We start from the raw sequence: 27,730 nt of genomic DNA, 5'->3' as shown, positions 1-27,730 counted from the left end.
TTTAACTAATATTAGAATGCAGGTTACAGGAACTCGCTATAGAGTGCTCTGTTCTGCATGCGAAACTATAAATTTCGAATGGATTTCGTTATCTTTTCAGATCGATATCAGGAATGTCATCAAGAGTATATTTGATGATCTTGCTGTTAGCGTTGTTCGCCATCACAAGTTGTGCAGCTGATTGTTGGGCTGATTGTGAGACTGCTTATGCACGATGCTTCCAGGATTGTAATTTCGAAGAAGGTTGTCTCCCAGAATGTGCAAAGAAAAACAATGCCTGTAAAATGAATTGCTAATTATTTTGGACTGCAAATGGTTGTCATATATATATACATATATTTATTTTTTCAATGTCAAAATACTGTTAACTCGTGTATGTCTGTAGAAGTAAACAAGCTTAAGAAGTTAAGGAATGAAAAGAATTATTTGCATTTGAAGTAAAAAAATGTTTAAAAAATGTCATACGACATAATTTAGCTAATTCCTGTTTATAATTGTATCCAACATAACAAATAAATTTAAAACATGAATGTTGATTGGTTAAGAAAGTATAATTAAAGAGATATAGCAAAGAAATCGCTCGTTACCGTTTCTTACAAATTCAGAATAAAGATGAAAATGGAAATCTTACTGCTTGATTTTTGATGGTTTATATATCAATTACATGGCGAGAGCCCATCTCTCCATTAAGCCTCTCTCTCTATTTGGCCCCTCTCTCTATTAAGCCCCTCTCTCCATTACGCCCATCTCTCCATTAAGCCCCTCTCTCTATTAGGCCCCTCTCTCTATTAAGCCCCTCTCTCTATCAAGCCCTGCCTCTCCATTAAGCCCCTCTCTCTATTAGGCCCCTCTCTCTATTAAGCCCCTCTCTCTATCAAGCCCCGCCTCTCCATTAAGCCCCTCTCTCTATTAGGCCCCTCTCTCTATTAAGCCCCTCTCTCTATCAAGCCCCGCCTCTCCATTAAGCCCATCTCTCTAATAAATCCCTTTCTCTATTAAGGCCCGCCTCTCTATTAAGCCCCTCGCTCTATTCAAACTGTTGAACTTGCAGACCATTTACAAATTTGTATTTTGTTTTTGTATATATAATACTATGAACGTATAGTTAAATACATTACATTTTGCAAGAGATTTTACGCACAACTAAATAAGCCCCCCTCTTAATTAGGCCCCGTCCGTAATAATGTGCCTGGTTTTAATTTTTCTGACATAGATTTTTTTGACATGAACGCATGCAGTTATAGGAGGGCTTATTATAAAGTCATTGGAGGTTATTTAATATTTTAAAAATTTTAATCGTCAGACTATACTTAAAAACGTTTAATTTGCTATTGAGGAATGTTTTATAATCTATCGATGTTTCGTTAAAAAAAAATCTATGACTAGGCTGTATATAACAGGAAAGAATGAAATATATATTTACATATACGACAATTTAGTATGAATAAGGCACTTGATTTGTATTCACAATAATGTTAATGGTAATGTTAATTTTAATACATATTGGAAACAGTCTTTTATAATTTTTATTTTATTCTATGGGCTTTCATTCGATAATATATATATCCTCACAATTCATTAGCTAAATATAAAATCCACTAAAATAAATTAATCTACTTTCACATATACTATTTTATAAATATGATGGATAATTTCTTTCTGGAAAATCTTGTGAGACGTTACTTGCCCCACTAAGGCTAACTCGTCGTTCAATTATTGAATGTACACGTTGAGAGCGACAAACGCCAGGTCTATTTTCTACATTTGACCCATGGTGGGTGCTCAAAATCCTTCTGCTATCTGCATGGCAACATTCACAAAAGTGCTGTTCAGCATATGAACAACATTTTGGACAGACATGCACCGGTGTCCTTTGTTCCATACGTGTTAACATCCCCGCTCGGTGATTAGAACTCACTCCGGGAACATTTGGGTTGTTATTTACACTTTCATCAGCAGAAAATGGATGCTCATAAAATGATCTGTTGGTTGACTCTGACATACAGGCTGTGCTCGTACGAGACGAAGATGGTCGATGGCTGGTGTGAGAAGATGGATGTTGACTTAAAGTTGTCTTTGTTGCATTTTCATGTAACCTTTGACGTCTTATTCTTATAATAATGATTGCAACAATGGAAAATGTTATAACAATCAAAATTACGAGAATACCAATAAATGTCATTTTGGCAAGTCGCCTTGATCTTAACTGAGACCTTGTTGATGATGCAGAGACAGGAGTTTTTGATCCGTCTAGAAAATCAAAGATTTAGTCAAGTATACAAATATGCGTTTACAGACAATTGCATGCCGATGTGTAAATATTAAAGAAATAAACCTATTAAATGAACATTTAACTGGAAACTTTGTATATTATACTACAATATAACACTGCAGTCTGCCTCAAAAGTATGATTCGTTTTTACGCTGCCTCAATGATCAACTGTGAGGCTGTGTATTTTTACACCGAAGTGCACCGTACTGCAAAAAGGAGTGCTTAATATGGAGAATGGCGATCTCAGGCGACTGTATATAATAGGTTTAGGTAATATGACATGTATACTTAATCTGTATTATTCGTATTTCACCGAATGCGCACATTATTTAAATATCAGATTACCTACCGACGCTAGAATATGAAAGCTGGAAACCAAAACTGTTTTGCAGCTGGAAATTTCCATTAGTGCCATTATTCTCATACCATATTGAAACTATGTTAGATGTACTGTAAATATCGTCAACTTGAGTTTGACTTTGATGTGTTATTCTCTTCAATATTTCCGAGTTAGAACTATTTCCATCTCTTATCACCACTGATGCGTTTTTTTCAAGGTTTAAGGAATCAAACCATATTTTTATTGTCTTTTGTTTCGCTATCTCAATGAACCAGTGACAATTTGACCGTTCTTTAGTTATGAAAGACACACGAGACTTCGGGGATATGATAGTACCAGCAGGCATAGAGAACACGCAGCCACATGATTTGCACTCTACAGGAAAATATTATACAAAAATTGTATGTATGCCCTTAATTTAACTTAAATAATTAACAAACAAAAAGGGTGTGTAAAAAGTTATAACAATTACTAAATAGTTATGAATGAAACATTAAGCGTGACGAGTTTCGTTGAGCATTGGTGGTTAAAGGTCTTCCATATACCCGGTACATTAGACAAACATATTAGTCATAGAGAACTAGCTCAAAATAGTCGCATAATTTTCATTCATTTTGTTAGGTTGTCATGAATTATCCTTTAACTAGACTTTTATACTTAACGAGTGATTTTCGTTAAATTACCCAGCAAGAAATTCGTTTTATGTTCCTATTGTATGTATTAAAAAATGTCCTTATTTAAAAATGTATTTCACGTGACCTCACACCTGACGTCATCACGTCTTCTCAATAATCTCACAAGATCAGGGGCGGACTAAGGCGGTGCATTGCTAGAACACCCACTCGTCAGCGAGTCTGAAAACTTCATATTTAGTTGGCAAAACTTTTGAATAGAATAGACTTTTCTTATCTAATGATATCGTGCTACAGATCTTAGAGCAGCAAATTGAACAATGCAAACACTCTAAGACGGGCGTTTCCGGAATTTTCCTTGATCGAACAACCATGGTGGCGCCATTTACACTTTCTACATCTGGGTTTTATGTTTATATTTCAACATTTGGCTGATCGCTTGGTCTTGGACGTTTAGATCGTTGCGTCCCTAAGCCAAGACCTTACCTTCACATGGCGACAGCGAACATGACTTTGACTCTATGCCCTTTCCGGCGCAAAGTGAGGTATCGTCTGATTTTTGAAAGCGATAACTTTCTAAAGGACAATATCTCAGTCTGTATTTCTTTCCTTTGCCACAGCCACCAAACGCAGTACAAGAACTCCAAGCTGACCATTTCGACCACTCAGTCCATTGAGGTCCTATAACATGAAAATGTTTTACGATTAAAATCTTAATTTATTCTCGGATTTAGGCAGTGGATTTAATGGTCGTTCATTTCGGTATTCATTCCCCGATTTTAGACCATTGAGTAGACCGAGCAGGTGGAAGTGTGGGTACTGGAAACTGTAAAATTCTAATTACAGTAAAACGTATTCATTTTAAATAATAAGCATTTGCTACTTGAGGCGTTTCTCAGTTCCTGACGGCAATCGAATGTATAGGGTATGAAGTGAAGCATTTGCATACTTCTTTATAAACTCTATAGATTGCGGAAATTTCTCACCCTACTGTAATATCAACTAAATAAATGGTTTCCTGAATGTAAGAAACAAAGACAAGGAGGAGAAAAATGAGTTGTAAATGAACTTGGAACGTAATTGTGAGATAATGATCTGGTGTTGTCATGATCTTCAAAAGCGAATATCTCTCTTCCTCGCTGTCAAACAACAAGATTGGTCGAAACTTTACCGACTGAGATTTGTTTAGCGATAAAATAGATTGTCATGTCCTTAGACCAACGTGTTTTAAATGCGTCAGTATATATCAAAATCAAATCAATCATTTATACATACCCGTTCGTTTTTTTGAAGGCACGCACAGAGTTGCTTGGACCTTTCTTTCATTGGTCAAAGAAGACTTTGTGGTGTAGTAAAAGCAATAATCACGAATTTGCTTTTTAAATATTGCACATGAGAAAAATGCGGATCTGAAACCATGGAAAGCTCTTTGAGAGTCAATGACGTTATTATAAACCTTGGATCTCATTTCAATCTTGTCTTCGGTTCTGTCGCAATAACCAGGTGAAGAAAATTTGATCACAAAGGAATTAGAGCAAGGGAATATACTTTTTGATTGAGCTGTAATCTCATACTTTCCCCAGATGACGCTTATGTTATGACTTCTCGCTATTGTTTTGTTGGTGTACTCTGAAATATATACCAAGTAAAATATTCCAGGTGTGTCAAACATATCACAGCGAAATTGCACTCGTGATCTGCTTTCAAGTTTCTCTTTCTTGATTTTCTTTGTGGCGACTAAAACATGCTCATTACTGCTCTTTATCCAAAACAATTTTAAGTTTCCTCTAAAGGGTTTGCAACGTCCTTGTTTGCTGTTCAACCATGCTGATAACGAGCCACCAAATGCCGTGTGGTTCTTCTTTACTTCAATATGAACTTTTTCGCTTCGGACGATGAATGGTTTTGATGTCAACAACCTGAATTTCTTTGTAATACCTTGTATAAAGTATTCAATAAAGTATCGACCTGGCTTGGAAAATATCTCACACGAGATTTCCAATTGTGTTTGATTTTCACGCGAACTCTTATTGATAGTCTTTACCAGCTTATTTCTGTTCAAAAGCCTCAGTTTAATAACTTGATTTGAAATGTTGTGCTGGCTCTGTTCTTTACCAAACCGAAATGTCAGTTTTATTGAAGTTTCGAAACTACGAAATCTCCTAACCGAAGGAGTGTACGACACCCTAAAGGATCTTGAAGGAAGTCGCTTGTTGCTAGTACAGCCTAAAATGAAAAGGGTTTAATATGATAAAAAGGCAGCAGATTCTGTCACGATAGAAAGCTCAAATAATTTCTCTTCGACGATGCTCAATTTAGACATGAATTTCAAACACAGCCAGAGCCAGAGGCAGAGCAAGACAGCCAGAGGATTATTATTATTAATTGGTATTGTAAACAGTGAATTATAAATTACTTTTATATAAACATGCGTGTGCATGGAAAATGGAAAGATACGAATTAACGAAAAATAAAGCGTCGCGTATATACACAGTATATGCAAGGCCGTCGCAGAATTTTTGAGCTTGGGGGACAGTGATCTTGTATAGGGAACGGTGTGTTTTTATAAACAGGACATTACATACAACTTCTGAAAATTGTAAGTTACATTTTTTTTCTAGGGGGAGCTGCCAACCTGATCCCCCCCCCGCTATGTACGGCCCTGGGTATATACTGTTGTATGTGATGACTGCAAACATCTGCAGTTTATATAATTGCCAAAATAGTTGCATAAATATTAATTCCTGTTTTTATTACGCGAGTTTATAGCGATATGAACTAAAATCGTGCTAATAATGTGCATGTTTGCAATGAGACAAGAATTCTATTCTAAACAACGTAAATATATCTCAATTTTGGTTATCAAAGAAATTCTCGACCAATCTTGATATGAAGATTAAACGAGAACACAAGTTACAAACAAGCATGCACAACTACACATTGAAGCCCTGCGGAATCGCAAATAGCAAATTAACTGCCGATAGTATACGGACTATACATTGCACAAACCTTAATGCAGTTTATATATACGTTATTTTTGTTAAATGTATGCCTTGTGAATTGCAGCCAGTTTATAATAACAACTCAAGCGACCTTAAAATATCCTTGTCTAGCATACCTGATATTTGAAGCAAACCAATAACAATGACAATGTATATGTTATGAGGGTCCATCGTATAGAATCATCAGTATATCTGTCGTTCAGCAAACCACGGATATAAACTATAAGACAAATAAAGATAAGATACTTGCATGAAGGTTATATAGTTTGTCTTTCCAATAGAAACGCTAACATAATAATCATACGAAAGTCATACATGAATGAACGAGCATTAATATCAGGCTATTGTAAGATCTTTTCACAATTTCCGAGCTGAATTAATCAGGTACAATTAAGGTGATGACAAAGTGCAATTATCACTCCACGCCTCCAATTCACCTTTAGCTGGCTTGCGACAAAAGACTTGTTATAAAGAATACGAGCAATTATATTCCCTGTTTCCTGTTAAGTAAAAGGTCATATATGCTATAATATGTCATTAGCTAGTTTTATATTACGACTTCGTAAATATTGAACAAAAGCTTGGGACAATATGCTTACACTCATGCAGTGAAACAATATTGTGGCGTGTAGTCTTGCCATCGCGCGATGCGGGATAATCTTCACACCAGGTTCAAAATTCATTCAAACGGATTTGTCTATCAAAAAGTTGACTATCACTTTGACTGTCTTATATAGCTTGCATATTTCACTATATATACTATGCCTATAACACAATAATTGGTATTTGTTCAGACTTCAGACAAACAGTTTGATTTATCAGTGACAGTATATACCTATCAATATTATCAAATAGCTAGATGCCATAATTGAAAAATCGGCAACTGAGTTCTCCATAATTCAAAACATTTCAAATGATATTACCTTTTGGGCTTTTGATATTCCTAATGAAAGAAAAGTAGACACTTTCCGAATTTACCCATGCAGCCAATGACAATGAAAAGAAAGGAACAGCAGTTGCCTGCCAATTGCAGTAACCAGTACGTATAGACTGCCCACTTTTTATAAGTTGTACACTGTCTCATGAAATTAAAATTTGGAAGTATGCATGCAGGATTCTATAATAAAACATTCACATGCAGTTCACTGTTGCTATGCGTCTATTCAATATTTAGTCTATAGACTATATTTAAATTTAAACGAAAAACAAATATTAATTTGCTCAGCGTACCAATTTACGGCACTGAGTACAAACAAATTATCTCATATGACTATATTCATGTGTACATAATATGTATATTCAGAGAGGAAAAATTAAAACTATAGACTATGAGCATGGCTTGTTAACTTGTTAACGTGATGACCTCTATATGCATGTATAGTTGATATAATTAAGGCCTGCTTTCCACTTTGAGTATATGGCTTTTTTAGCACTTACGCGTACACGCACGCAAAAGTTTAAATTCATGCTATTAAATTTTTCTTATTTAACATGATAACATCTAGGTCGACAAATGCATACTGAACTACGCGGGAAACTAAGTTCTTTCGAATTATTCACTTATTTAAGGTGGCTCCCTACAGTTTTAAGAATATTGAAAACTAATGATTTAGATTGAAATTTTTGGCAGGAAATTTCTTGCTAAACGAAATGAAATTTTCCAGATATATTAACCAACATTCTAACAGTCGAAAATTGTCTTTGAGTATCACGTCATTAGCGTTGTTATGGTAACAATGGCGATTCAATATGGCCGACATTTTACCTATTCACGCATTTTACTCGAAAACAAGTTCGGTTACCCCAATTTTTTATTTCATAAAACGTTTTCTTACAAAAAAATGGAAAATTTGAACGAGTTAAAAAAAATTCTGTGGAGCCAAAATTATTAAAAATTAAAAAACGTGATTTTTCGTTATAGAAATTTTTTGGCTCCATAGAATTTTTTTTAACTCGTTCAAATTTTCCATTTTTTTGTAAGAAAACTTTTTATAAAATAAAAAATTGGGGTAACCGAACTTGTTTTCGAGTAAAATGCGTGAATAGGTAAAATGTCGGCCATATTGAATCGCCATTGTTACCATAACAACGATAATGACGTCATGCTTATGGGCAATTTCTGACTGTTAGAATGTTGGTTAATATATCTGGGAAATTTCTTTTCCTTAGCAAGAAATCTCGTGCTAAAATTTTAAATCAAAACCACAAGTTTTCAATATTTTTAAAAATTGTAGGGAGCCACCTTAAGCATTTAGACTTTTACGTGCGTGTACGTGCGTATGAAAAACGCAACAGCGGAAAGCAGCCCTAATTTCAAAAAACCCAACACTACAGACACTTGATATATGAAAGCAAAAAATAGTGGTTACCTAGCAGTTAACTTAAAAAAACGGATATCTCGTGATTCGTGGGATTATAAGTTCGGGAGTAAAGTTGCTTGAATATGCTCCTTGCATGGCCTTGGGTCCTTTCGTTTATGACATGCAGTCCAAAAATAGTCGCATTTATATACTATTTGGTTAACGTTTGCAAACACTGTCGCGAATTTTATCATTTTTTCAGAAAACGACCCATTCTTATTGATTTCCGGGCTTATCTCGTCATCCCTTAAATATAGTTCTCTGTCTGGCATTATGATGTGGCGTGACTGATAGCATGGTACAGAGAAGATTGTAAGATAATAACAGTTTACCATACATTTGTCTGGCAATTTACTGATATTCTACATACATATATATCTTATCTCAGATCATAAAGAGGGAAACATGAAAGTAATATTATTAAGCCAGACCTTTGTCTATTTATAAAGAACAGATGATGTCCATGAAGGTCAGCTTTTGGATTAAATGTGGCCATCACTGCATGCTTGGCATGTCTTGCAAATTGATAATAACACGTATATAGATGACTTATCACTAATTTGAATCAAAATTTCAATCCCCCTGCATGCTAACTATAAAAGTATCAACGACACACATCGCAAATATATACTTACTTGGTCAAACTGCACTCAGTCGACAGCGGCAATCAGGTATATTACGTATATGGCTAATACTCAAGCGGTTTTCATTCGCTTGATTGATTCTGTCACTGACGAGAAAATCTGAATCTTTACTGATCCATGATTAACTCTACCAACATTCACAAACAACAACACAATGTTGCATGCAGTGTGAGGAACATCAAAACAATTAAGATCATTGAATTTTAGACTTAATATTGTTTACATAGTGTCTGATATATGACTTTATAATCTTCCCTCTTGAGTACTTTTGTGCGTCATATTAAGTATCCTCCAAGCCTTAGTTATAATAAATTTATCCGATTACATTCTGAACCTAATGCGCGGGTAATCCGTAGAAATATTTAGTTGTGAAATATGTAAAAAAACGCCAAGCAATTTCCCGTTTCTTGCATAAAGGAAAGAAAGGAAAAAATATCGACCTTTCCAACACTTCACATGCCGTGATTGTATGCTGGTGGACAGAATATGACTGCTATAAAAAGCAGACATTTGGCGGGTATTTTCTTTTCTTCTCACAAAGAAAAAGTCAGTTCTAGAATTTCATAGAAGCAAAAAATTAAGATGAATGACATTAATGAATATTAGAAAGTTACCAATGTACGACAGTTCTGATGCAACTAACTGTAGTTTTATATATTCACAAATCATGCAGGCACAGACGACAGGATTATATATATATATATATATATACCTCGGGCTCGGAGTTGCTGGATTGACATTTCACTCATACACGCGACAGAATCTTGTATCTTGGTTCTCTCAAGTCTCAACGATGGCATGATATAAACAGTGATAGCGGTTTAAAAAAGTCAAATAACGCCATCAGGCAGGCAAAGCAGGAAACATGCATTTAAAACGTGATTTATTATATTTTTCGCACCACACTATTAAAAAACATTCATTTACAGACTATTATATAGGACAGGGATCCCTGAGGTGCAAATCATCGAAGATTTAAGTCGAGAGGAATGGTCGGCGTTGGATCATCAGAATATTCATGATTCATCAGAATTCAAAATCGAAAATTTCTAGCGGTGCAACACACTTGAAAAGAATTGAAATCAATATTTCGTTTCTCAAAAGGAATAATTGTTGCTGTCCTTCGCAAATTTTCTTTTTTTTTAATTTCGCTCAATTATTTTCAATTCAGTATTCATTTATAATATCACGCTTGAAACTACCATCACAGCCACCATGCATGCATGGCTTCAGCTCCTAGCCTCCTATCTTATAGAAAAGATAACGCTCTATATGATTCAGCACCGACCGAAAGGATTGCCTGGTTAAAAACAGATGGATTGCGGAAATGAAGCAATTCGGTAAAAGCCAAAACTTTTCGATGTTTCGTCGTCAATAGAGTTAGTACGACTCAGGAATAGTATGTCGAGACTGTGTTTTTTGACCTCATGCAGCGCATATATATTTATTCATGATTCTTCTCCGTCATATATTGGCTCTGAAATTTTATGGCGTCCGTTGTCTGCTCTGAGTTTTAGACACTATTTAATTCACTTCACTGAAGTTCCTTATAATTATGATTAATCGCTAAAAGTCGCTCACGATTATCTGATTTAACCGTACATTAACAGTCTCCAATATGCCAATGTTTTTTTTCAAAAATACATGTGACAATCACTTTTCTCTTTCAATTCGTGCATTATGGTGGCATGTAGCAAGACGTATATGTATGAGTGAAAGACAGACAATCAAAATGAAGATGCATGTATACCTTGCATTTATGAATTCCCTATGCAAACCTATATCATATAGATCATAGGCGTATGTCTATCATGATTTACGACTACATTGTTCACTGCAATTTCAGGAAATTATCCCCCCTAAATAGGGGTGGGGTTAATGTTTCTCAGAAATATTTTTTTAAATATGTAAAAGTTTTGTCTGTTTTGAAACGGAAATATACTGACCAATTCTCTATATATATATATATATATATATATATATATATATATATATATATATATATATATATATACATATATATATATATTATAAAATAAATATATTGATTTTCAAAATCTTCCATTGGATGGAAGATTGGGTGAAAATTATGATCTGCACGAGAGGATTCTTTATGGTGACTAAACATTAAATAAAAATCGGTGCATGCATGCATGTTTCGCCAATTCTGATAAATTTGATATTCTTTTGTTCTAAAAGTCACTCAAACAATAAAATGTCACGCGATGCGTTCAGACATGCAACTTATTTTTAAATTTTTAAGTGCTCCATTTTGAAAAACGTCTTCATTTAAAGGGTCTAAACGAATTGTTTAGTGCAACCTATAATGTTTTTGTCGCATACCGATAAGATATGAAATCCGGTATTGCACGCCATACCATGCATATGTACTGTACAACTACAAGAACAAGATAATTCATTATTTCAAGTACCCGCGTGCATGGCGTGTATATATACTAAATGTGTGATTATTCTAATTACGAGGAAAATTTGTTTGTCAGCTGGACAAAACAGGATTTCTAAAACCCACTTATCATGTCGAAAGCTTAACCGAAACTATATCCGACATCTTCATTTCTAGACAGGGCGCAGACATCACATTCATATATTATTAAAGTTATTAAATACCACGAAGAAAGTATTCAATATATGCCGACTTTTACCGTACAATATGTCCATTTTTATTCCTAGTTACATGCCTTTAGCGAGGAATGTGCATGATGAATTTGTGATCATAAACAAGTTAACATTGTATATTCTGGGATTCATCTAATATTTGATGCGGAAATTAATCAGTGACAAAGATTATCTTAACATAATATCAGTAGTCTGTCACATATTTAATTTATACTCTTCTAGTCTCCTACGGCTACGATTTTATGCTACAGGACAAACTGGAAGCGGCAGTTAAGATTACAAAATGTTGAATTATAAATACATATATAAATTGCATATAATATATTATATAGTTCTAAGCAAATATAAAGTAAAGAAGTAAGTAGGCAAAGAAGTAAGATCATATTATGTATAGATGAATGCGTCATCGGTAGTATTTGATAATTGGGATGGCGAAAGCATAAAATTATTATTGATATATAAGTCAGTCAGCCTATATTAAGTAACACTTCAATTATAACTTAGAGATTTTAAAAAGAGCTATTAAGACTAACCTGAAAGAATGGCCTTGAACTTGCTCAAAATGGGTTTTCACATTTATATTGGCAAGTGTGGGAAGAGAACTTTCCTGAGTGAAAATGTGTGAACTTGTCGCGCTTTTAGTCAAGTCATTGCTTGGATGAACTGTGTCCGTAATTTTATCTCATGTTTGCGTGTCCGTCAGGGAGATATAGGAAACAAGGCAGACATAACCACTTGAACGAAGCCTTTTAAAATCTTTGTTTTTATCTAATACCCATTAATCTTTCAACCTTTATGGCTCATTTTCCGGCTAAATGTTTTTAAATTAACGATAATGTTTCAAATCATGCAAGAACAGGAACGCGTTCTATATACACTAACGGCAAATCCGAATGCTAATCATACCATATGCATGGGTTATACAGATAATTTTTAAGGTGCATGTCAAACTTTCGACACTGTAGTAATTTAGGCCAGACAACTATTTGAAAAAAATCATAAAAAAGCTGAGTTTATTCGGAGTTAAAGACTGTCGCTTTTTCCTAAACAAAGCCTGCATCTTTGGTTTCATAATTCGTATTGCAATATGAAACCAAGGATGGATATACATGTTAAAAGAAACAGTAATTCTTACATTAAGAATACATGAACCTGTTTTGTTTATATAAACTATAAAAACTAAAAGATATTTTGATTTTTGCTGTCAATCTTAGACTGAGGTGGGAATGTAAAAAAAAGGAATGTTGCAAATGTGCTGGTGTGAATTTCATGAATGGATTATAAAGAATAACAATGTTATTATCGCAACTAAATAACGTTAAAATAATTTGTATTCTTTGTGATAGCAGACTATGTAGTAAAGAGATAATATCAATTGCTTCGTTCAATATAAATAAAGAATATTTCTTATAAGGGAATTAGGGAACCGTAAAGACATTCTTATAATTCAAAGTCGTGATGAGAAGTGTCACAACATTCTAGGCCTCACCCAATTGTTGATATGACGTCAATCACTTTTCTATGTAGCTTTGTAAAGCTCCTTTTAACCAGGGCATATTATAATACAATCTATGTGGGAGACCAAGATGTACTAAACTACCAATATTTCAATCCGCTTTGCGCAATAGTTTGCACGCAGGGCGCGTGCGCGGTACACGTGACCGCGCGCAACAAAAATGTGATGTCTCGGTTGTACATAATCATAGTATGTTTTAATATTTGGTCTTCAATATTTTATAAATCTTTTAATATCTCTTATTTATAGAATTACAAAATTCAGTCTTCGCATGATAAAAAAGAATCATTTAATTATGGTCAAAACCTTATAACCATATCAAAGCATGCACCCACTTGCAAGGGGCTGCTGTTGTTACCATAATGGAATGAAAGAATCTTGCATGGCCCGGGGAGAACGACAGTGAAGTTATATCATGCCGGAATATTGCAAAAAAAGAATCACAATCATCACCCGCAAATCCCACCATGCTCATCAACGATCTTCCCACGAGTAGAGTAAAGACCCTGGGTACGAGGTTGGAACGATCTTAGATTTTGACACAGAACCATCATTTAACAGTGCAAAAAACCTCCAATCTGGAGTATGTCAATCCAAAGATGGGGATGTTAATAACATCTTGCAAGTTACCTATTGATCCGACGAAGAAAGGAATTTGCGTCGTTTAGAATAGAAAGTATAGGTGTTAAAATAAAGTTGAAGGATGAAGTTTACAATCACAAAACTAGTGCATGTCCGAAAATAGTTGTAAAAAATTAATCATCGATCCTTAATGTTCGTTCCTTCAATTGCTGATAGCCCGGGGTGACTCATGCATTAAGATTTTTGGAAAGCCCGTTCAGACTTCAGAAGTTATCTGAAACCCGACGTGTGACAAGTAAAATTTATGCAATTATTTAAGGAGTTAATATTGACTGCGGGGATCCAATAACAAGTATGTGTCATCAAAGTCTAGAACAGGCGTCTAATAAACAGACTCCCGATGTTACAGTATGCATGATGGCAAACGATGTTCACGGGTACAAAGATGAAAGATTTCGTCACGCCGTTAGCACACATTTCCACTGTGGTATTTGCCAGAACGTATTAAAAGAACCAGTAACCTGTCGGAGAAACGAGCATTACTTTTGTCGTTGCTGCATCTGTAAACATTTGGAAAATTCGTCGACGTGTCCGACATGCCAGGAGGAGATCTCGCAAGAAACTATCAGTCAAGCACCGCAGATCTTGCGAAACTGTTTAGATGAGTTACAAATTCGTTGTGATTATGCTGATAAAGGTTGTCAAGAAATAGTTCAGCTAGCTCAGCTTCAAAACCATGTCGACGAATGTGGTTTTGCACCAGTTTCTTGCTCGAATGAAGGATGCTTCGCTGAAGTTCAAAGAAAAGATTTAATTGGTCATCAACAAGGATTATGCGAGTTTCGAAAGTGTTATAATTGTTCTGAATTACAGCATGTTGTTCATGAAATCAATGTGAATACGATTTCTGTGAACAATCAAATGAAAGATCTCAACAATTTAAAAGCTATAAATGAAAGCTTAGTCATGGTTAAAGAGGAAGTCTTCAAAACAAGGAAAGATACAGTTCAAGTGTTACATCGTTTGGAAGCTTTAGAGGAGCAAGTTCGAGCTACAAAAGAGATGCAAGAAGCAATGAGAGAAGCAGAAAGATTGACTACAGTTGGTGAGACGTACCAAGCTCAAAATATTCTTGTGGCTGGAGGACGTAGAACGGACTTCGGCGAGATGAAACACGTGGAACTTTTCAATTTGTATGGAATGTCGTGGACTCGTGGTCGCCACTGCAGCAAATGAGGGAGAGTCGCGTTGGATCATCTGCATTCGTGTTTAATAATGAAATCACAATCGTAGGTGGTAATACCAATCATGGTCCAACTGAAACTCTCACGAAGCTTTCTATCAGCCCAGATATGAAAAGCTCGTCTTGGTCTGAGCTCTCGACGCGACTTCCTGAAAAATTGTATGGTCACAGCAGTGTTCTGTGTGATGGAATTGTTGCTCATATCGGTGGATGCAACAAAAACAAAAATATATCAAGGAACATTCATCAACACAGAATATCGCCGACTGGGTTTCAGTCTTGGTTACCCACTCCGTTTATGCCAGATCCTAGATGCTTCCACGGAGCTCAAGCATTTGATAACAAGGTATTTGTATTTGGAGGACGTAGCTCATATGAACGGAGCCTTGATAGCGTTATTTCATATGATTTTAAAGATGAAGTTACACAGCTGGCATCCCTCCCTTACCCCATGAGTGAGATGGCAACTGTACGTTGGGGTGATAATGTCATTCTTATTGGCGGTGCAGACCAAAATGGGAAGCCTTTATCCACTGTTGTTATTTACAATGTCATTACAGAGAGATGGCATATTTTACCACCAATGAATGAGAAGAGAAAAGCGTGTTCTGCAGTTGTTGTTCAGAATAAGATTTTCGTCATGGGAGGACGAACTCAGAACAATACTTGTCTTCGCTCTGTTGAATGTTTCAACTTCAACAGTTACTCATGGCAGAATATTCCAGCCATGATTACAGCAAGAGAACGAGGTGTGGCAGTTGCCTTCTAGTAACCATGCTTTGGATCTTAAAGTTTAAACTTTTGAATTTGTCAGAAACAGTATTACACGCATCAAGTAGCTAGCTATATAGTGAAGACTCCTGTAAGGATGAGACAGAGCTATAAGCCTATAACAGGCTATAACAGGCTATATGGTATTGAACACTCTTTAGTATTTCGCAAACCATTATATTTATATATATAGATCGGCAAGTAAACTGTAAAATTATATAAAATCCATAAAATGTTATAAAATGTAGTAATGAATCAACAAAATTGAATCGTGTATTTAAAATGGCGGATGGCGGGAAATTTAGAACTGTTGCCTTGGCAACACCCGACCAATCAGAACTAGTTATTTGTTTGTTTCTATAATTACTATCAATTAGGAAAGAAATTTCTGACTCTTGAAGTCGAAGAATGCATGACTGCTTATTGATAGGGATTGTATCGCAATGCCGTCGATGAAACACACAAAAAAAGTTCGTCCTTCGACGGCTTCAGGTCTATTGCAATCTAAAGAAGTGAGTCATGTGGTTGATGAGTTACGTCCAACGACAGCACCGGTAAAAACAGAAGTTGGTTTTGATCCTACATTTCTCACATCACGCCATCACGTTCCTGGGACATTGACTTCATCCTCAGTTAGAGGGCGACAAGTACACGGTGGAATACCAGATCATGATTTAAAAGGAGTTCTTGGAAGAAGGGCAACGTTTTCTGAGCTAGATCATGACAAAATTAAACGTCCTTTGACAGCAGCTGGTCAGAAATTAACGCAAAAGGTATTTCATTATTTCTATTGCATTATATAACATTGCATATTGTTTCCAAACATAGAATACTACTTCATAGTAATTTCAACTAAATTTTAAACATAATTTTGTCTGATATGTTATCACGACATTAAGATATCTTTGTTATGGTTCTCGATCGTTATGGAATATATTTAATCCATGACAATTAGACAATACAATATATCCATAACATCCATGATTGTAGCAGATGTGGCAGTGAGTGCATGCAGCTGGAAATTAGAATAAACAAAGTATGTCACTATAAAATTTTTGCATGTTCGAAATGCAAATGGTGGTCATGCTAGCTGGGCTTGTTGATAGATTGTTAATTGTTGTTCATGAATACATACTACAAAGGTAGGGGGTGGTTGCAGGGGCTGTTGAATATGTACTTGTTCCTCAATAAGTCTGCTAGTTTTCTGCTATCAAAAAAAATAGCCAGCACATAGAACATTCTCCAAATCAGTTTCAAACATATTAATCGATCACAAGTGTCAATTAAATGAAATGATGTTGTAAATTGTGGTCTCCTAGACTGGGTCTACACTCTACATAGTTAGAGCATAGTGCCTTGTCAGTGTGATACTGCTATTATATTCAACCTGTTAATCTTCCATAGAAGAGAAAATTTAACATTAATATTATTTTCATGGTTTTAGAGTTCAATAATATATATATAATACAATGACTCATTCAGTATGGTATTAAAATTACACCATTTTAGTTGGAAGACCAAATAACACTTGAACAGTTGAATAAAATGAGGAAAGCATTCGAGGTGAATATTTATAATTTATTGTATTTGTGATTATTAGGGAGAAATACTATATATGTATGTGAGCTAGGTCTCATATGCACTGCAGATCTCAACCTGAGGCCTAGCTGGCAAATGAGCCGTAGTACATATGAGTATAGCTAGCATAGAGTTTGACAAGCATGCAAGCTTGGGTATCAAAAACTGCCAAATTGGATCAATGGCCAAACGTGTGACGTGTTATTCAGCCCTATCCCCAAATGTTTTCACATTTAATCTCTTTTCTTTGTCCACATTAGGAAGGCGATGTTGATAATAGCGGAACACTTGACCTTGAGGAATTTAAAGTTATATTCCAACAATTTCTTGGCTTAAAGGGAAAGGTATACTTGATATGGATGTAGAAACTGTGTGATATAATCATTACAGGTTGAGTAGTGACTTCATAGTCATTGAAAATTTCGTCCACTTTTTCCAGAGCGAAGACCAGGTTACAGAATTATTTATGAAAATTGATTCTTCATCAGATGGTGAAATCAACTGGGTACAGTTAAATAATCAAACCTTGCAATAAAATTCTCTTGCAGACCGCGCCATGCCAGCTGGCGATCTACATAAACTAGTTAAGAAAATGCGGACTGTATGTGTCAGACAGCATGCATTCATTTGTCATTTGAATATTCAGGCGATAGTATAAAAAATACAATGGCAACACAGTCAATTCCCTATCATATATTCCACTAATGAGGTATAAAAGTATGTATAAACCAAATAAAAACATAATAAACCACATATTTTTTAGGATGAATTTTGTACTTATATGCAGTTAGAGTATGCTGAGAAAGAGGAATCATATCTTCGATCTAAAGAGGTTAATTGAACTAATTTCGATATAGATATTCGGAATGCCATTTCATTAACTTTGTCTTAGTAGTATTAACTACTTTTTTTTATGGCAGACGGCATTTCACATCCCGGCAACCACTGAGAACTCACCACATCGTGAGCAAGTACTGACAATATGTCACACTTCAGATAACACCTCACTTTGTGTTAGTCAGGTTAGGAGCAGATATGTATAATTTCTTGAAATTTTTCATCTGTTCACCAAACATTTTCCCAGAAGATAATCAGGTTTTGTTATAGCTGTTCTTGCCATGATTAATAAAATAAATTTATAATTAAGTGACTTTTTCACTCCTCAGGATGGAATGGTGTCTTTTTGGTCACCTTCTCTAGATTTTAAAAGATCAAAACATGTAAGTCTTTTTATAAATCATACAATTTTAATTTATGGTACGGTATAAATTTTAAAATATAATTGTAAATTTTAATGCTATAAAAATGTTTTCTTGCATTGCTTTAGATCGAAACATCTTCTAAAAAAGCGAAATGGATCACAGATTTCGTTTTAATGCCTCAATATAACAAACTCATCATTTCCACTGGGTAGGATCATATTTATATACTCCTATCTGTCCCCACCATCCTTTGATTTGTGACGTGTTCATCTTAATTTTTTTATTCCTTCAGTGACCGGGAGATACAGTTTCACGAGTTGTCAACATTTGAGCCCTACTGTCAAATAAGTGGTTTAGAAACAACTCCACTAAAATTAGAATATTGGTGAGTTGTCAAATAACGATGAAATAAGACTTATCCTTAAAGAGAAATGAGTATAGTTCCGACAAAAAAAGTGAAAGTCAAAAGTGTAGGCATCATGGGTACCGCTTACGGTATGCAATGTGTTTCGTATATATTTTTAAGTATTACTCCATTTAGTTCGACTGGCCAGGATGAATGTGTCATTATGTATGGTGATAGTCAGGTAGGAATACAGAATGTTATCTTTTCTCTGGTAGCTCACGCCTTTGATTTTCAAAGGAAAAGAATGAGACATGCCGTCCAAATGAATGAACACTTTTTTCGTTACGCAAGACGCAGGGAAAACACAGAGGCATACTTGTTGTGTGAAATAATATTCTGCTGATCTGCTCGATATCTCAATGATAAAGATTTTTTATCATGATTCGAACCATGCAATGCCGTCACTTCATTGTTGCATTTACATAAAGTTTCGTTACTCAAAGTTTCAAGGATTTCTTTCCTTGCAGGGCTGCATTAGTATATTTATTCTTTCATCAACCGGTGAATCATTAAGGTAACTCAGATATAAAATACTAGTTTGTAAAATTACGTTCCTCATTAATCAACCTGTAATTATGGAGTTTAAATTGTAATATATATCTGTTGAATTATTATAGAACGTGGAAAAAGATGCCAAAGGTGGATGGAATGGCGAATGTTAATGTTGATAGTGTCATTAGTTCTGAAAATATAAAATTTGTGAGGTGGGTTATATAGTATGTCTCGAGTCAATCTGCCAACCATGTACATACTGAAGCTTTTTAATCAACTAAAGTGGTTTTGCTACTACCGCGCTGTTTAATAACCCCACAATTTTATTGCTTGCTTTTATATCCAGCATAAACTACCTATAAAAGATAATCGGTTTGAAACAGTCGATCTGAATGCACAATAAAGTTATATGTAAATATTTGTTGCAGATGGAAAGTTCACGACGATTGGGTTTCCCAGGTACATGCATGGATTGAGTATATGGTTCATGTTGCACTATGCATGAGCAAGTTCTGTTGCAATGCATGTACAGCATTAAGTAGTATATAAGGTCATGTAATCCTGCCTACTAGCAAAGGTAGTTGTTTCTGTAGCTACAGGGTGGTAGACGCATAGCGTTCACGGTCTTTTCTTTAGTTAAGGTACTATGAGTCACTTCGCGCTGTCATTTCCTGCTCTAATGATCCAAATACTGCTTTGGTTATTGGTGGGTATGCAATCATACACGTCACGTCATTTATTGGAGACATTATAGCGGAATTGAAACACTCAATTGTGCATCTTTCACGCAGGCCAAACAATCGGAAGCACATACGTGGAGTCAGCTGTGCGAGATCAACAGGGACATGTTGGAGGACAGAAGAAAGTATTTCATGGCGCAGCAGGAAGAGATAATCAACCGAGACGACGTCAAGATGCTGATCAAACCGTCTTTAGAATCTATAAGGGAGTTAAGACGTTCGATTTTTCACGAGAAAAGAATGTCATTGTTACTGGTGGTGAGATAATTAATGTATACTCTAATTGGTAAAAACCTGTAAAAAATCGTATAAGGAAAAGATGAGAATATTTAAAATATCCAACGTATCTAAATTGATGGATGAATGTGCGTGTTCAAAGATTTAAACTCATGAAAAGTCTCTTTTACAGCCCTGCCCGACTTCAGTTTTTATTATTATACTCTGTTGATGATATCCTAATTTTTTGTAGGTATGGATCGTCTTATTCGCTTGTGGAATCCATATGTTCCAAGGTGAGTTTCATCTTCGAGTATAAAAAGGAAATGATAAGATATATCATATAAAATTTAACCGACTCTAGATAACCATAATATTTTCTTTCATTCCAGCAAACCAACAGGAATACTTCGCGGACATACAGCTCCCATTTGCTATCTGTATGTTTCAACTGAAGACAGTCGTATTTTCAGTGTATCTACGGACAAGACCGTTAAGGTATTATTCTATAAATAAACAGTGTTATTTCTATAGATATTTTCGCTCATAGTAGGTTTAGTTTAGCTTGATAAGACTGTAGTGAACTCATGCAGTGTGAATTTGAGTGTATGACAGCGTCTGGAAAATGAAAGTTTATGATCTTGTTTTAGGTGTGGGATCTTAACGATCAGAGTGTGTTGTACAGTGTTGGTGGAAAAGCTCATAAAATACGGGGAGATTTAGCAGGTCTGAATATAATTGTTGTTATTATTATTCCCTTTGACTTCGAACAACCAGCCCCAGGTGTGCGACATTCATAAAGTAGTGAAATTTGTTCATAATTGGTTTTATAATTTAGACTGTGTAAGATTGCTAATACAAATACTTAATTTGGTTTCATAGCTGTTCATTATAATTTTTTCAATAAGACAGTTGCTATAGCAACTTCTGACCATGTTGGATTGCTAATGCTGAAGAGTAGGTATGTTACCTGTTAAATTTACGTCAGTTAACTGTTAAAATTACTATTTACCTAGATATAGCTAGTATATAGGCCTAATTCCAATGATTGACAAGCATTTTTAAAAAAGAATAACAATGCCTGAGAAAGAGTAAAAGCATTATTACTATTCTGCTTTTTTAATTAGACTAACGTCATCGGACTTGACCATGACACACAAAGAACCCGTTTACTGTGCAAAATTCAACAAAAGTTTTAAACATGTTGTGACTGCCTCTGAGGGATCGGTAAGCCATTACAAAATATTGTATGTTAATTTTGTACCGGATATACAAATCAGTAAAATATAGTATATACGAATTATTGTATATGTTGTAATCTTTTAGCTTTTCTTAACATGCATGCAATGTGATGGTGGTACAGTATTTAACATGCATGCACTGTGATGGTACAGTATTTAACATGCATGCAATGTGATGGTACAGTATTTAACATGCATGCACTGTGATGGTGCAGTATTTAACATGCATGCACTGTGATGGTACAGTATTTAACATGCATGCACTGTGATGGTACAGTATTTAACATGCATGCAATGTGATTGTACAGTATTTAACATGCATGCACTGTGATGGTACAGTATTTAACATGCATGCACTGTGATGGTGCAGTATTTAACATGCATGCACTGTGATGGTACAGTATTTAACATGCATGCACTGTGATGTTACAGTATTTAACATGCATGCACTGTGATGGTACAGTATTTAACATGCATGCACTGTGATGGTACTGTATTTAACATGCATGCACTGTGATGGTACTGTATTTAACATGCATGCACTGTGATGGTACTGTATTTAACATGCATGCACTGTGATGGTACAGTATTGAGCTGCTGTTCCTTGTTATAGGTGATTAAAGTTTGGGACATTGGAACAGGCAACCAAGTGTTTGAATTTAGTGAAGCTCATGGAAGTAGCGGTGTCACGTGTTTAGCTTTTGATTCAAGTGAAAGAAGGTTAGAAAATATAAAATGTAATCACTAACACCATATAATTAGGTCATGAACAAAGTAGCCGCGAAGATACGTGAAATCCTAACGATCATTCAGAATATTGTTTTTTTAAAAACAATAATAATAAATTCTTACAAGAAGTTGCAAGAGAAAGTTAATCAGTTTATTTTATATTCATCTTTGAAATTACGCCTCCTCCGTTAAATACTGCGTTTCGTCAGCCGTCCAGAAATATTGTTTTTATTTGATTAAAATCTAGATTACCCCAGTCCTAAACTTTCAATATTTTCTATGCAGGTTAATTACCGGAGGGAGGGATGGGCGGTTAAAAATTTGGAATTATAACAATGGCCATTGTCTGCGGACATTGGAAAAAGGTTAGTACATTATGAACAAGAACCGACAGCCGTATACATGCATGGATAATCATGCAAAAGTGTTGCAAAATTAAATGTCAAACTCTGGTATATTTCAGATGAAGATATTGATGAAGTAGCATCATTAACATATGTTGTAATGAATAGAAATAGGTAAAGTTTTTTGACCCCGATGAACATTCTTTTGAAGCGATGCTTCTTTATAAGACTTTTGTCGATTTATCACTTGCTCTAGATATATCATATCCGTAGGATGGGACAGAACAATAAACGTTTTTCTTGTAAGTCTTCATAATTATACTTTATTAGCCTAATTCAGGCATGCTTGTAGTGCATGATGAGCAATACTGAAAGAACTTTAAAAAATGTGTTCACAAGTATAGCCGCACTGGTGAAGAAGGTTAACGGACCGAAAGCTTTGCAATATTAAATACCTGCGTGATGTACCTGCTGTCTAATTTATTTATATCGGAACTTTGTTCTTATATTGCACATATAGGATGACACATCAGATTTTCATCATGTTCAACGACCATATATAAGATGGGATGATGACTTGGTGAGTTCAATTTAAAAACAGTCATGCAGCTTTCATATAGTTTCATATAATCTGCTAGCTGTCAGGGTGGTTATAAGATGATATATCATATATTTATAACCACCTGGGTACTGCATGTATACAATATTTTTTCTATCATAGTTGAATTTCTGTATACAATATAGTCTTGCAAAGTAAGAATTTCAATAAAGGACTTTAATTCTAAGATGAATGTTTCTGCATGTCAGAAGCAGTCTCTTTCATTGAGTTTTATTGTTGAATGATAATAACATTGCATTCGCATTCTTTTCCTCTGCGTTATACTGTATGATATCTCCCATGCATGTACCAATGCGTTTGTTATAATAGACCCAGTGTCTTCTCTTGTGTTTCCTCTTATAGTGATAATAATATAGCTACTTTCCCTGTGTTTTTTTCTAATTTCGTAGACAAATGGGCATCAAGAAGATATTTTATCTGTAGTGTCGTGTCCTCCTAATTTGCTAGCAACATCCAGTTTTGATGGCGAGGTTGATAGTCCAAGCTTATATTTAACTTTTCAGAAATTTTAATATGATTTATTATTTTGTGAAATTTACCACCCACAAAACTCAACACCAACTGTCTTGTAGGTTATAGTTTGGAATATGGTTTCAGGGCATATATTTTGCCATATCCGTTCTCCGTTTCAAATGGATAAACCTCAAGGTAAGAACATTTTAGGGTTTAAAGTGCTCGTCACAATTACCAATTAATATGTTTTTTTTATGAGAAAAAAACACTATTGAATGCTTGAGGATTAAATATCAGACGACTTTATAAGTTGTCGTTCTTTTCAGGTAGTGGAGCGAATGCTGTCAGTTCATTGGTGTTCCTAAGGTGCAGAGCTGGGAATAAGTCGTCAGCAATACTTGTTACCAGTGGACCTCAAGGTGAGCTTAATTAACATCAAGGGCAAACGCAAATAAAACCATCTGTCCGGATTCTGTTAAATATAAATCATTTTGTTGCCTTATTCAGGAATAGTTCATTTCTGGAATGTTTACAATGGAGGGTCACTTTACGGCACGATATCACCGGTAATTCTTTCCTAAGTACACTTCGAATTATATTATGAAGTGCGTTGACTCAGTCTTTTCTTCATTCTGTCGTTCCAGACAAATTTTGAAGTCACTGCGATGGTTACCGATAAAGCTAACACGATATTAGTCACGTCTGACCATGGAGGTAAGCATATTGCACATTGTGAAAAGACTGTAGTTAATATCGCTCATGTTAACTGCAGTGTTCTGTATCACAACTTTTGTGTTCTCATTGCAGGATTTGTGACTGTTTGGGACATAGAAAATTATTGTTTGTATGAAAAATCTGACGATTCTCCTAAACGTAAGTGTCAGCACATATTTCATAGTTCATCATAACGTGTTTGATATATATTGTAGAAATAACTTTTTCTAATTAAGGAACACAATCTTGGAGGGCCCATGTCCAAGAAATCACGAGGTATTTAATCGAGTTATCAAGGTTAAGTGTCGTATGAAATTGTGTCAGCTAGTAGCAATACTTAATGTGTAATATTGCATGGTTAAATTGATGTTTAAAAGTGATGAAAAGTTTGTTGATTCACTTCACTAAATTTTTTTACAGTTTGGATATTTCAGAAGAGTACCATGTTTTACTGACGTCATCAGTGGATTGCACGGTTCGAATGTGGACGTTAAATGGACATTTTATTGGTAGGAAATTAAAACTATTTGTTCCATCTACAAAATTCCTTTAACAAGAATATAATCGTGTGATTGTTTTGCGAAGGAACGTTTGGTCAGCCTAAAATGTGGGATATTCATCAAGAAATATCATATCAACACCCCATGGTACCCTATGATGTTCTTGTGGATCCTAAAAGTATTCCTAAACTACCCATATTTGAAAGTGATGAAGAGTCCATCGATATCATTGAGGATAATGAAGATCTTGATGGTGAACATGAAATGGAGACTGTAGGCATTGGAAGAGAGGTAAGATTTTGTTGTATGAACCATGAAGATCGATTAAAATTCCTCTAAATTTTGCGCTACACGCGTTCTGCTTGCCTTGATTACCAATAAGTTCGTTTCAATATCGAACAAAACGCTTCATGTGTACAATGCTAATAATGGCGTAAATCATTACTCATACTGAATCTTTGATTTGTTTCCAAGCATGAATTATAATATTTTATGATATTCTCAAATCTCAGGCGAACATGCAGGGGCGAGGTTCTATGAACAGTGATTATCCAGCTCAGAGGTATGGTATATACTATGATCAAATTTCTTAATCTTGCCGGTAAATCCTGAAACAGTTTTTCATATAAATTCGCAGTCCTGATGATCACGAAATCGCTAAGGAATTGAAAGATAGAGTTTGGAAGAGTGGAATGGGAAAAAGGTTGGTTTGGTAGTAATTTTGTAGGAGTGCTTTAGAATCTCAGAGAGGTTCTCTGACCTTGGAATGTATCTTATTAGGTTCTATTCGCTTATGAGGTTCTGAGTTTCGATTGAAAAAACAACCAGAAATGCCTATCTTATTGACGTTACAATGCATGGGAAACTTCATCTTACTAATGACTCTATAATTCTCAAAACCTTTTATTTTCAACAGACTTCGTCACGAAAGATTACGAAGAAAGCCTCAAGCTTCAGACGGTCCAAATGCTTACCAATCGCTTACCTGTTATGACCTGGAAGTAACCCCTCCTATCCCCCCACCACCCGATACATCCTTTATTAACGATCCTTTTGATATCAAATTTTAAATCAAAATGTACCAGCAAATATGAATCAAAAAGAGATAACAATTAGTAGTGTACAAAAAACAATAGATTATTTATTATAATTACACAGCCAGGGCATTAAACATCTTTTACACTAAGTCTCGCTTCCCCTATATTTTAGATATATAACCCTTATTTATACAGCAGATGGATCTCATCTGCAAGTAATCTTACAATGGGTTGAACTACATACTTATTGTACGTTTATTTTGCATTGCAATGTTAGTCATTTTGCTATAGGCAATGATTAGTACGCACCATGTTACTCTCCGCTGTTTGCGTGTTTTTTTTTTTATTTTGCTGGCGCTTTAGTTGATGACGATTATTTAACTTTTATCCTTAATTCTCTCCGACTTTGATCAAGGCAACAAAAAACCTATAGAGTAGGGCTTTTGTTGCGTTGGTGAAAGAGTGTAAAATATGAAATACCAATAAATGTCAACAAGAAAACAGCAAGTAATTTCTGTTTGGTAACAAGCAAAATAGTGAACCTACTGCACGGAAAAAATTATAAAAAATAGGAAAAAACCCCACGAGTGTTATGCATTCTGTAGAAATATGGACATATGGTAACTTACCATGCATACAGTAAAACTGGTAACGTTATTAATTTAATTGCTATAAATATAAAAATGTATATGTGTATGTATATAAAAAAATGTAAATTATAGATACATCGGCTATTTATTGTTCAATAGTCCAGTTGTAAAAGTTCATTGGAGGTTGGAGAGATAAGGGACTAAAAAAACTTTAGACCATGTAGTAACAATCCTAAAACTTTGACTGTCACTGTGCTCATGGTACTGAACTATATAATAACTCCTGGAGGACGTGCTCCTCTTATTTCAGTAACTTATTACCTCCGTTCCACAGCTCAAACCCTGGGTACGAAGTTGGAGGTGTTGGAAACATGAGAAACTAAAAACTACACACCATGTATGCAATAACAATCCTAAAACTGTGACTGTGCACAAGCTTATAAAATGTATGACGATTAATTTTTTCAAACAGCCCGATTTCATTCTTGTGTTTTAATAAATTCCAAATTTTATGTTTGAGTCATTTCCAAGCGGCTTGGAATTTTGTCTCTTCATCTTCGTTCAAGGGCTCCTTACAGACCTTCATTTCTGGTCATCGGCTGAATGATGGTTTCGTAGTACCACAATTGGATGACGGCATATATCTTTAGAGACGTGCGAAAAGAGAGCCTAAAGTTCTTAAAAAAGCGTTTATCATGATTATACGCAAACCATGGTAATTTACGAACCAGTGACGTCATGACGCGCACTTTCACAGCTGGCATAGTGTATGACTAGCTGTCAAAAGATTGCAGAATGTGTACTCAGAAGAAAAATTGAACTTTTTAAAGTTTTTCAATAGTTTTCTCTTTGATAGAGATACGGATATCA

General features: G+C 35.1%; 3 protein-coding genes across 4 annotated transcripts; 2 read left to right on the top strand and 1 right to left on the bottom strand.

Annotated features, from left to right (window-relative positions):
• Positions 1-1,119: 1,119 nt before the first annotated feature.
• LOC114521587 lies at positions 1,120-12,539 on the bottom strand. Of its 2 annotated transcripts, none has more exons than XM_028542071.1 (6): positions 12,421-12,539; positions 6,363-6,466; positions 4,520-5,470; positions 3,731-3,925; positions 2,622-2,987; positions 1,120-2,250 (listed from the first exon to the last, which is right to left on the bottom strand). In XM_028542071.1, the coding sequence occupies exons 2-6, from the start codon at positions 6,415-6,417 to the stop codon at positions 1,634-1,636; spliced, it is 2,184 nt and encodes a 727-aa protein (XP_028397872.1). In that variant the 5' UTR covers positions 6,418-6,466; positions 12,421-12,539; the 3' UTR covers positions 1,120-1,633. The 2 variants fall into 2 exon arrangements, with proteins under 2 accessions (XP_028397872.1, XP_028397873.1); XM_028542072.1 differs by lacking the exon at positions 12,421-12,539 and adding an exon at positions 9,242-9,280.
• A 2,678-nt stretch (positions 12,540-15,217) lies between these two features.
• Positions 15,218-15,997, top strand: LOC114521526 (influenza virus NS1A-binding protein homolog A-like). The gene has a single exon (XM_028541995.1). It carries the CDS (start codon positions 15,218-15,220, stop codon positions 15,995-15,997), a length of 780 nt encoding a protein of 259 aa, XP_028397796.1.
• Positions 15,998-16,389: 392 nt separating this feature from the next.
• Positions 16,390-27,076, top strand: LOC114521469 (WD repeat-containing protein 64-like). The gene is made up of 37 exons (XM_028541932.1): positions 16,390-16,772; positions 17,509-17,562; positions 17,838-17,921; positions 18,017-18,082; positions 18,341-18,409; positions 18,498-18,599; positions 18,744-18,797; positions 18,905-18,987; positions 19,072-19,164; positions 19,321-19,366; positions 19,653-19,699; positions 19,803-19,889; positions 20,106-20,136; positions 20,314-20,383; positions 20,469-20,675; positions 20,887-20,929; positions 21,026-21,131; positions 21,284-21,359; positions 21,516-21,594; positions 21,761-21,860; positions 22,488-22,594; positions 22,889-22,968; positions 23,067-23,121; positions 23,204-23,249; positions 23,468-23,527; positions 23,956-24,036; positions 24,139-24,214; positions 24,346-24,438; positions 24,527-24,585; positions 24,664-24,733; positions 24,827-24,892; positions 24,970-25,009; positions 25,154-25,242; positions 25,319-25,524; positions 25,746-25,795; positions 25,871-25,936; positions 26,150-27,076. The coding sequence occupies exons 1-37, from the start codon at positions 16,443-16,445 to the stop codon at positions 26,301-26,303; spliced, it is 3,225 nt and encodes a 1,074-aa protein (XP_028397733.1). The 5' UTR covers positions 16,390-16,442; the 3' UTR covers positions 26,304-27,076.
• Positions 27,077-27,730: the final 654 nt, after the last annotated feature.

The sequence above is a fragment of the Dendronephthya gigantea genome, unplaced genomic scaffold, assembly GCF_004324835.1.
Source record: "Dendronephthya gigantea isolate DGI-Jeju-01 unplaced genomic scaffold, DenGig_1.0 000020F, whole genome shotgun sequence".
Lineage (NCBI taxonomy): Eukaryota > Metazoa > Cnidaria > Anthozoa > Malacalcyonacea > Nephtheidae > Dendronephthya > Dendronephthya gigantea.
Note: the sequence above shows the minus strand (reverse complement) of the source record. Positions and strands in the feature narration are given on the sequence as shown.

Bases quoted from the DNA above. Each gene is read 5' to 3' on its own strand.
- LOC114521587 (XM_028542071.1), bottom strand. From the start codon at position 6,417: ATGGACCCTCATAACATATACATTGTCATTGTTATTGGTTTGCTTCAA. The intron at 2,988-3,730 runs GTAAGGTCTTGG...ATTTTCCTGTAG, and splicing joins TTCGCTGTCGCCATGTGAAG to AGTGCAAATCATGTGGCTGC. The intron at 2,251-2,621 runs GTAGGTAATCTG...TTGATTTTCTAG, and splicing joins GCTTTCATATTCTAGCGTCG to ACGGATCAAAAACTCCTGTC.
- LOC114521526 (XM_028541995.1), top strand. From the start codon at position 15,218: ATGAGGGAGAGTCGCGTTGGATCATCTGCATTCGTGTTTAATAATGAA.
- LOC114521469 (XM_028541932.1), top strand. From the start codon at position 16,443: ATGCCGTCGATGAAACACACAAAAAAAGTTCGTCCTTCGACGGCTTCA. The intron at 18,083-18,340 runs GTACAGTTAAAT...CATATTTTTTAG, and splicing joins CAGATGGTGAAATCAACTGG to GATGAATTTTGTACTTATAT. The intron at 24,893-24,969 runs GTAAGTGTCAGC...TTTCTAATTAAG, and splicing joins ATCTGACGATTCTCCTAAAC to GAACACAATCTTGGAGGGCC.